Source organism: Pinus tabuliformis, chromosome 2_2, assembly GCF_031772625.1.
Source record: "Pinus tabuliformis cultivar Carrire ecotype Pingquan chromosome 2_2, CPIR1, whole genome shotgun sequence".
In the NCBI taxonomy this organism is placed as follows: domain Eukaryota; kingdom Viridiplantae; phylum Streptophyta; class Pinopsida; order Pinales; family Pinaceae; genus Pinus; species Pinus tabuliformis.
This window is the reverse complement of record NC_142300.1, coordinates 1,086,090,516-1,086,101,270: the sequence shown is the minus strand read 5'-3', so window position 1 is coordinate 1,086,101,270 and position 10,755 is coordinate 1,086,090,516. Positions and strand designations below refer to the sequence as shown.

The following is a 10,755-nucleotide window of genomic DNA, read 5'->3' as shown; positions in this document are numbered from 1 at the left end:
GTTGAAAGCCTCAATGAAATATGTTCCATATTACCTTTTTTTTATTTTTCAATTAAAATTATCCTATTGAAATTTACTATTCATGGTTAATTATTGATCTTCAATTATTGTTTAATTTTTTTTGTTAAGTTTTTCACAATGACAACTAATTTCTGTATTATTATTTTTTCTTGTTTAATTATTTTAGGTGTAGGGCATTTAGTATATTTTCCAACAAATTTTAGCATTTTTATTAAAATTACAAGTTTAAGTTATGTAATGGGCATAATGCCCATCTAATTTTTAAATATATATAATTAAAAATACATTTTAAACAATAAAAAAATAAATCTAATAACATTAAAAAAAAAAAATTCTAATACCTATCATATAAACTGGATTTGTTGCTTTTCGTCAGTATCTATTCCGTACTTTGGAAATTCTTAAACAATTTTATATTTTTAAATATTATACTTTGAAGTGGCATTGTCTAAGGATGTAACAAAATAGTGTTTTTGGTATCCAAAATGACGGGTGTAACCAAGATTTTCAAAAAAATTTGCTGAAATTTGTCACAATCTTCACCAAATTTGTGAGCTATTTTGTAAGTTTGTTAAATTCTCTTTTTGAAATTATAAAAATATCTTAACTAAATAAAATAAAAAATATCTTGACCAGATCATTATTTTATAATATATATTTAATTAATTGAACCAAATTTTAATGACGTAATTAATGTGAAAAGCGTTACTATTTACCATCTATCACAAAATTCATAGATCTAACCATAATATATATAATTCATTTTCTACATTGAACTGCCCAGAAAATGCCCGAGAAAGATGGTTCTTTCTGGATCCGCGTAAAACGGAGTTTGAACCCCCAAAAAAAAATAGAAATTATAAAATATATTCATATTAAACAGATGTAGTGCCCAACCATTCTAAATACCCTCTTGTCATTACTCTTCGAATTCTCTCTCTCCTCGATTGATTTCTCTCTGCTGTTGAAGTGGTTTTTAACGAAGAATGGAAAATGACGAACAGCTTGAACTCGAGCATAAACTGTTTGAAGCAGGGAGGAGGCTAGAAATTCCACCGACATCGAAGGATGAGCTACTTGAAGCTTTAGAGAAAGTTGAGTCTGGCCTGCTTTTGCTACAACAAGCACCTTCCATATCAACTCTCAAAGCAATGTTCCCTTCACAGGATTCTCTGATAACTCCATACCTTATGAAGCACCCTGACAAAGATGTAATGCTGTTGGTCATCAGTTGCTTCACCCAAATCGCCAGAATAACGGCCCCTGACGAACCATACAATGAAGAAGAGATGAAAGAGATATTTCAACTCATTGTGGGAAGTTTTAAGGAACTGGAGGAGCCTAACAGTTCATCCTTTAAAAGAAGGTCTGTAATTCTCAAAACCGTTGGAGAGATCAAGTTGTGGACAGTTATGCTGGATCTTGAATTAGACCACCTGGTCCTTGATATGTTCAAACATTTGCTTTCCGCTGTTTCTCAGAATAATTTCTCTAATGATGTATATGACTCCATGAAAACGATTATGTCTGGGGTTTTGGATGAAAGCGATGATATATCGGAGGAACTTTTGGCTGTTTTACTCATCAACTTGAGAAAAGGAATGAGGGATTCTTCACCGGCTGCGCATTCATTATGCTTGGATGTCGTCGCATGTTGTGCTGAAAAGCAAGGGCTGTATTTTACAGCAAAAATTTCATCCAATCAGGAAAATATTTGCAGTTGTGTACATGGGTACAACGAAATTGTTGATGATATCTGCAGGGATGGAAATCAGGAGATTAATGCTACCCAATATACAACTGCGAGAACAGGGGCTATATTGCAACCAGGAAGCGGTAATGCAGAGCCAGTTGCAACTTCTGTGGATAATCCAAACCGTCAAGTTTCAAGCTCTGAATTAATTAGGGCTGAAAAAATGAGTAAGAAGAGGAAAAAAGAAGCTGAGAAAAAGCCGGTAAGTTCCAATGCGCCTAGACAACGTTGGGCGATAAAACAATCACGCGTCAGAGAAAACCCTAAGCCGATGGTAGACAGCGCAGATAAGGGTTACAGTGGTGTAGGTTTAACAGAAGGCAAAGTTGGCGAACCGGAGAATAACCTTTCGGTGCCGAATCCCTCAAACCCTAACAGGCCGCCCAGGAGGAAGAACATTTCGGAAACGGAGAAGACTGTAGAAGCATTCGGCGAAGATGAGAAGTTCGTTGGACGAAAGATAAAGGTGTGGTGGCCTTCGGATAAAGAGTTCTATGAGGGGGTTGTTGAATCGTATGACCCCAAGTCGAAGAGGCACACCATATTATATTTCGATGGTGATCGTGAAAAACTTCAACTTTGGAAACATCGCTGGGAGTTTATTGACCATGTAACTCGTCTAGAATATAAGTGATAAGAAATGCCCTTCTCCAAGATTCACTTTGCTTAAATTAATTTCCTTCTCTCTGGATGGATTGTTTAGTTAATGTTCATAGCGTGTTTAATATATTTGTTTTATTCTGACATTCTTATGTTTCACTCCCTATATTTCACCAATCAGAATGATGGTTGTAGGATGTATCCATTGCTTCTGTCGCAGAGAACGATGGATGGATATTTGTGTCGAAAGCTCATGCAAATATTTATAAAAGTTCGTTTCTGTTTTGCCAACTCAAAAGGCTTAACGACTGGATTCAAAACATGAGCAAGGATCAGCTTTTAATTAGCAGCTTAGATTGTTGAATGCTTGGATTACCTGTTAAACGAATGTGAGAGTGCTTTGAAACATTTCAATGGTCTGTAAGGCTTCAGTTATGTGCATTATTGGACATTATCTTGTTTTGGACCAAACTTAAGGTAGTATTCCCTACCGTGTTTCTGTTGTTGGCATATAATTGAAGTGTTAATGTGGAATTTAATTGAACTACCGTTATGATGTTGAGTTAGAGAGGTGAATGTTATTAAATGATGACATTTATATTTATATTTATATTTATATGTGTTAAATTATGGTATGTTCTATTGTTAGAGCAGCTTACTTCTTTCCTTTTTATTAGTTGCATATTATCAATCACATATACATTAAGTAAAGCGCAGATAGAACATTAAACCATCAACACAAAACAAATCAATACAAGAGACACAAGATGTGGCAGCTAGCCATGGACAAACCCTAATTGAGGGAAACCTTTTATCAAATCTTCTTTTATCTTCAATAGTTTAGCAGAGAGAAGTAGTACAAAATGAGAATTGTGTAATTTTATATCAGCAGCAACAAACCCTAGATTAGCAAAGTCAAACTTTGCAAACGAGTTGAAATTGACCTCCAATAAGCTTGGTCAATTTCCGGTCAACTAGCCCTAGAATAGCTTGAACAAACAGCCCTTGAATAGCCCCAAAAACATAGTCAAACTGTTGTTGACTGAAGTCAACTTGCTCCCCAAACTAGGGTAGTCAACAATGGTCAAACCTTTGGATGGATTGCTTCGATTTTTGTGCCAAAATCTGCGGCCTACTTAGGAGAAGTAGCGACACCAAAACTGCACCCTTGATGAGTCAACTCTTGGTCAACCCAAGTCAAAGAGACCTTTAGCAACTTTTGCATCCTCCTTTTAGTGTCCTCCTTGCCCTAATGTGTCTCCTTCTTCCCACATGTGAGTTGCTCCTTATATAACCCAAAGCTAAAGAGAGAGAGAAGAATGAGTGAGATGAGATGATGAGAAAATGAATCAACCTTTCTTGTATTTGTATGATTCACTCGGCATGTGTGCCACACATTTAACTCTTGGCTCACCTTGAAAATTTGTGAAGTAAATACAAATAAATTCATATCTCCATAAATACTTTTCGGAATCAAATGATCTTTAGATCAATCCTACACCTCTCGACAAGAGGAATAGTGGCATTCTTTGTGGCAAATTTTGATTGAAGAATATTTCAAGGAATTGGGGAAGCATACTATGATTGGAGAAGCATGATGGTTTATTGTTGTACAAGGTTGACACCATAATTACAAAACAAGATATACTCCCAAAAATCACAGTTTTGATACAACAAGTGAGATTGGTAGCTAACTATGCTAGTTTGGAATCATTCATTTAGCCATTAAAAATCTTGATAGACAAACATATGTCTATGAAAAGTTTTGGGAAATAGGTGTTATGAAGGGCACCATGCATGGTTACTCACTATTTGTTTCATTTACTTTCTTGGAAATACTTATTCGAAGTGTTGAGAATTTTTTCACTTGCATCATTTGAAATTTCAAATGTTGTTGGAAAGGATTGGAATACATGAGATTGAAGGATAAATTTGTTCCATGATTATTTTAACCATGAGTACCATACATGCTTTACTAATATGATTCTAATGGTTACTAAGTGTGTTGAGCACAACTTTTCACTACAGTAAGTATAGACCATGATGATAGAGGGTAAGGAAAAGTCAAAGATAGAAATCATTGCACATTAAACACATTGTGACTCACAACACCTCCGTTTGTAAAGTTCAAAATATTAGTGCAATTCCTTTTTTCCATCTTAATCGTGATATTTACTTTTATTGAGTTTTTATTACTTCTTGTCTATTGTTGGTTCTTATGTCCATCCAATATTTCCAATAACGAGAGGAAGAGTTGCATGGATCCTATGCCAACCTGCTCAGAGTTATGTGAAAATGCTCTTCCTTGTGAAATCCATTTGTGTAAAAATACTTGTCACCATGGGGAATATGCTCCTTATTTAGGTTTTGTTAATAAGATATGTCAATGTGGATCATCATCTGAGACAGTCCCTTTCTTGGATAACCACAAAGGAGAATGAGAGTGCAAAATTCAAATGTGAAAAGATATGTGGGAAAAAGAAAAACTATAATAAGAATAGATGCAATGAAATATGCTTCCATCACGTAAATCAAGGTCATGGGGACAACTCTCATTCAAGGGATTTGAATCCACATTTATATATTTTGACCTATGGGAAAAAGTTGTAATGTAGACAACATTTATCTGAGGAGACTTGCCACAATGGGTGTTGCCCACCCTATCTTCTAGCCATTTTTTATTATCTTTCTTGTGCATGTGGGAGGTGAACAATTTCTCATCCACAACCTTGTGGAACACCTATTCCTTATTACCCTCATCCCTACTTATTTTCTCATCCATGTGGTCATCCTCCTACCCACAATATTACTCGTAGAGGTTGTCCTGCTTGCATTGTTCTTGTTTTTCCAAATGGTGTGTGGGAAATCATATCGTGAATAATTTCCCATGTGGTTCTGAGGATATTTTGTGCACTAGAACTTGTGGTAACATAAGGATTTGTATCGATGCCTGTACGAGGACCTTCTGTTTACATCCCCGTGACTCAATCTCATCATCATCTGTTAGAATGTCATCTTGGAAAGTTTGTGGATATCCAAGGAGATATTGAAAACAAACTTACATAGCTCCATGTCACCCAACTACTCCATGCCCCAATACAAGATTCAAAACCTATAGTACAAATTACATGTTCCTCGGTATTACCAACACTTGATTCATGGCTTAAAAACTATAATAAAAATTGATCCAGTTTTATAAGCCTTTCTACACAAATTTCTTACTCTTCAACCACTGTAGTCACATTCAAGCAAAGTACCTATTGGGCAATGTAGGAATTTACACGGTAAGTTCCTCAGACAGAACACCAAAGGACACCGCTCACAAACAGATCGCAGATCAATACACCAGTATTTTTGACGTGGTTAAAACCCTCAAAGAGGGAGACAGTCCACGACTTGAGCTTACGCGGCCACTTTAGGAAATTTATTAATAAAAGTATGAAAATTTACATACGCTTCTCACATAGACGGATTACCCTACAAATGACCCTCCGTGCTCTTTAAATAGAGATCATGGACCAATCGGGTGTTAAGCCATGAATCAAGTGTCGGTAATACCGAGGAGAGAATGAACCGTCGGATCACTACATATCGTGACCGTCGGATTGTAAGTTACAAAATGTACATAGTAAAGAAACACACTTTACCTAACTCTATACCTAACTCTATACTAGACCAAGTTGTACTTAACTATTTCCTATGTGTCGGAATATCCTAACATCCCCCCTTAAGAACAACTTGGGATAGGATTGAAGGATTTACAAATATGACACAATAGGAGAAGGAAGGAGGCACTAGAGCCTATCCCCCCTTAGTGACAACTTCCTGAAGTCCAACCAGAAATCGAAGTTTAGTGAACTTCGCCTCTGTGAGAGCCTTTGTAAAGATGTCTGCAACTTGATCATCTGTTGAACAATATTGCACTTCAAGAAAATGGTCGTGAATGAGCTTTCTGATGAAGTGCATGTGCAGTTCAATGTGTTTGCTGCGCTGATGTTGGACTGGATCTTTGCATAGCTGAATGGCACTTTGATTATCACACCAAAGTGTAGTCGGATGCTACTGCTGAAAGCCAAACTCTGACAGGATCGGACGAAGCCACAAGGCTTCCTTACTAGCTTCTACAGCACCACGATATTCTGCTTTTGTTGAAGAAAGAGAAATGGCACCTTGTTTCTTGCAAGCCCATGTAATAGGTCTTGAACCAAGAGTGAATACATAACCTGCAGTAGACTTCCGATCATCAGGGTCACCAGCCCAATCGGAATCAATGAAGCCAACCAATAGAGGAGCTGCTTCGGCACTGTAATGAATCCCAAACTGAACTGTACCTCGAACATAACAAAGTATTCTTTTAGTTGCTTTCCAATGACTTTCATGTGGGTTTTGCATAAACCGAGCAACAAGGCCAATGGCAAAGGAAAGGTCAGGACGAGTATGGGTTAGATACAAAAGTTTTCCTACAAGTTGACGGTATAAGGTAGCATCAACTTGAGGAGAAGTACAAGTGACTGAAAGTTTGTCTCCAGATTGAAAGGGAGAAGGGGCTCGCTTACAGTCTTCCATGTGAAAATGGCGTAGAATATCAGGCATACTTGGAATGAGAAAGGGAAATACCTTCCTTGGATTGCAAGACTTGAAGACCGAGAAAATAATGTAAGCGTCCTAAGTCTGTCATTTCAAACTTCCTTTTAATGCTAGACTTCACATGGTTTATAAGGTTGGGATCACTACCAGTCAGGATAAGATCATCAACATAAAGAACAAGAATGATAAGAGACTTGCCCACTTTCTTGGTGTAGACAGTACTGTCAGAATGACACCTAGAGAAGCTAGATTCTAAAAGAAAGTTATCCATTTTGGCATACCAAGCTCGAGGAGCTTGCTTGAGACCATAAAGGGATTTCTTAAGCCGACGTACAAGGCTGGAGTTTGTTTGTATAAAGCCAATAGGTTGTTCCATATAGATTTCTTCATGCAAGTCCCCATGCAAGAAGGCAGATTTAACATCCATCTGATGGATTTCCCATTTGAAAGAAGCAACAAGGGAAATAACAAGGCGGATAGAGTTCATTTTGGCAACAGGGGAGAAGGTTTCAGTGTAGTCAATGCCTTCAACTTGTGAAAAACCCTTAGCAACAAGACGAGCTTTATGTTTATCAACTTTCCCATTTGGTCCATACTTGGTTCTGTAAACCCATTTGCATCTAACAAGTTTTCGTCCCTTTGGTAGAGGAACAAGATCCCATGTATCATTTGCCAATAATGAATGATATTCTTCATTCATAGCTGCTTCCCAATCTGGATGGCCTGAAGCTTCTGCAAAGGTGTTAGGATCATAATTCACTGAAGCTTGAGCCAGTAAAGAAGAGGCTCTCTCGAACTGAGAACGTGTACGTTGTTGATCTGTAGGATCACCGGCAAGATCACCTGCTGCATCCCGAGTAGCACGGACCCATTTTGGAAGCTGAGGAGCTGAAGGAGGATCCTGAGAAGGTGGGGGAGGATTTTCATCCTCGCTTTCATCATCTGAAGAAGAAATATTTTCAAAAGTAGAAGAGATAGGGAGAGGTGGCACATCCGCCGAGCTAGGCTCGCAGGCCGATATATTTTCAGCAAACTTTACATCTCTTCTAATGATAACATTTTTGGACTTAAGTGGAATAAGTCTATATCCTTTGACATCTTGAGAATATCCAACAAAAATACATTTTTCACTCTTAGGTTCTAAAGCTTTATGTTTCTCATCTGGAATATGGTCCCATGCTTCACTTCCAAAAACACGAAAGTGACTTACATCTAGTTTGATTGAGCTCCATGCTTCTTCTGGAGTGATATTCTTTAAAACCTTAGTAGGAGTGCGATTTATTATGTAATTTGCACAGTTAATTGCTTCTGCCCAATAATTAAGACTAAGTCCTTTAGATTGAAGCATATAATTAGCCATTTCCTTTAAGGTGCGATTCTTCCTTTCAACTACACCATTTTGTTGTGGAGTATATGGAACACTATGTTGCATTTGAATTCCATTCTCAGTGCAAAAGTTGATGAATGTGTTAATAACATATTCTCCGCCATTATCAGATCTTAGCTTAAGAATTTGATGTCCAGATTGTTTTTCAACAAAGGCCTTAAAGGCCAAGAACATGTTAAATACTTCACTCTTGAGTTTTAAGAAGTATACCCAAGTGCATCTGGAGAAATCATCAATGAAAGTTAAGAAATACTTGTAGCTAGAGAATGAAGCAACTGGAAGTGGACCACATAAATCACTATGCACGAGCTGTAAAGGGGCTGAAGCGTGCCAAGAGGCAAGTTTTTCAAAACTGTCCCGATGATGTTTTCAGAGTACACATCCGGAACAAACACCATCTCTGCAAGATACCATTGGAAGACCTGTCACCATATTTTCTTTACATAGATTCTGAAGAGAGCGATAGTTTAAGTGACCAAATTGTTCATGCCAAAGTTTGCTCACTTCATCATTATGAGCAACAAATAGTGAGGGAAGATTTGATGACCCAAAGTTGTGAAACTTATACAACCTTGTAGAATCATCAGCAATGCCAGTAGCTAAAATCTGTCTAGGATCTCTTAGGTCCTTAATTACAACATCGTGAGGTGAAAATTCAACGATTTTACCTTCACCTGAATGGGTTATCTGATATACAGATAGAAGGTTGCAGGATAAGGTTGGAACACAATACATCATTAAACTGACCATTGTCTAGATGAACAGTTCCAGTCCCTACAACACTAAGAGATCTTTCATCACCAACATATATATTTTTGGTGTTACAATCATTTAAAGAAGAAAACATGGCTTTGTTTTTGGCCATGTGATAAGAAGCTCCAGAATCAATGAGCCACTCATGAGAATGAGAAGAAGAAGATACATTTAGTGCATAGCCAGACCGAGATGCTTGACAACCACATGCAGAAAGTGCCATTCCTGAAGATGAAGTTGAAGTTGAAGATTGCTCCAAATGGATGTTATCCTTCTTCATTGCTACTTCCAAGGCTTCCATCTTCTTGAAGCATTTGGATTCTAAGTGGCCATCTCGATTACAAAAGTTGCAATGTCTATCAGTCTTCTTCCCTTTGTTTTTATTTGTCTTATCATTTTGTTGAAATGATTTTTCATTTTGAGGCTGAAATTGCTTAGGACCCTTGTTTGTTTTAGGATTCTTTGGATTTGATTGCAGTTGGGCGGATAACGCTTTCTTAAAAGAGTTTCCAAGATGAAGAAGACCAAGGTGTAAGAGTTTTTCTTGTTCTCTTATTAAAGAATCACAAAAGGAATCAAAGGAAGAGGACTTGTAGGTTTGTCCTTGAGAAATGAATTCTTCTCTTGTAGAATGGAAGGTGGAAACAAACACAGAATAGGCTGGTCCCAACTTAGTAAGAATGGAGTAGATAAGGCTACTATCTTCTTTCTTAACCTTAACACCTTCCAAGAGAAGTCTAAGGGTCTTGAACTTGGACAAAAAATCTTCAATGCAAGAAAAATTATTGGGGTCCAATGTAAGCAATTCATTTTCAAGTTGATGGGCTTTAAGTTCATTTTTAATTCCAAAGACTTTAGTAATCTGTTTCATTGCTTCATCAGGAGTATCAAGTTCTACAATATGGAATCTAAGATCTGGAGAAATACACATCCCTATCAACCCACGTGCTTGGTCTTGTCTATTTTCTCATTTAGCTGCCTTGTCTTCATCTTTCGGTTTGGTCTCTTGGCCTGTGGCTATTCTGTAAAGACCTTTACTTCTAAGTAAATCCACAATGTAGGACCACCATTGGAAGTAGTCGGTGCTATCAAGAATAACTTGGCATGGACTTTCCATTTTAAAAAAAACTGAAGATATAGATGCTGAAACTAAGTGATTCAATGGAAATATCTCAAAAATTAGGCTGTTTCAAAAAAACGGTTCTGAAAACGACTTCTGGATGAAGAAGTTATGGATTTTTGAAGAAAATTTGATGAAGTTTCCAACGAAGTGCGGGAATGTGCGGAAATGAAAAATCCGCCCCCACAAAATGGAGACTTGAACCCAAGACCTCTACTCTCATAAATTAGCTTTGCACCAAGTGAGCTATACAAAAATTTTGAGAGAGAGAGGGGGGGGGTTGATGCTTTGGGTTGTGTGCTTGCTTTGAGAAAGCTCTTTTTCCCTAGAAAACAAAAAACCCAAAACCCAACACGGACATACAAAAAAAAAATGAACCTTGCGGCTCGAAGTTAGCTTTAACCGGAAACTAGATATTTTCAAAAACGAACCTTGTGGCTCGAAGTTAGCTTTAGCCGGAAGCTAAATATTTTCCTCAATGTTTCTAATTTTCCGAGATCACACCAAGGCGCAGCGGAAAAGAGCATATGCATG

The 10,755-nt window shown here is 37.4% G+C and overlaps 1 protein-coding gene across 1 annotated transcript; it reads left to right on the top strand.

Annotated features, from left to right (window-relative positions):
* Positions 1–1,007: 1,007 nt before the first annotated feature.
* LOC149197163 (sister chromatid cohesion protein PDS5 homolog D-like) lies at positions 1,008–2,408 on the top strand. The gene has a single exon (XM_089408586.1). It carries the CDS (start codon positions 1,008–1,010, stop codon positions 2,406–2,408), a length of 1,401 nt encoding a protein of 466 aa, XP_089264712.1.
* Positions 2,409–10,755: the final 8,347 nt, after the last annotated feature.

What these genes read in the sequence shown, in the direction of transcription:
- LOC149197163 (XM_089408586.1), top strand. Translation starts at nt 1,008, where the DNA reads ATGGAAAATGACGAACAGCTTGAACTCGAGCATAAACTGTTTGAAGCA.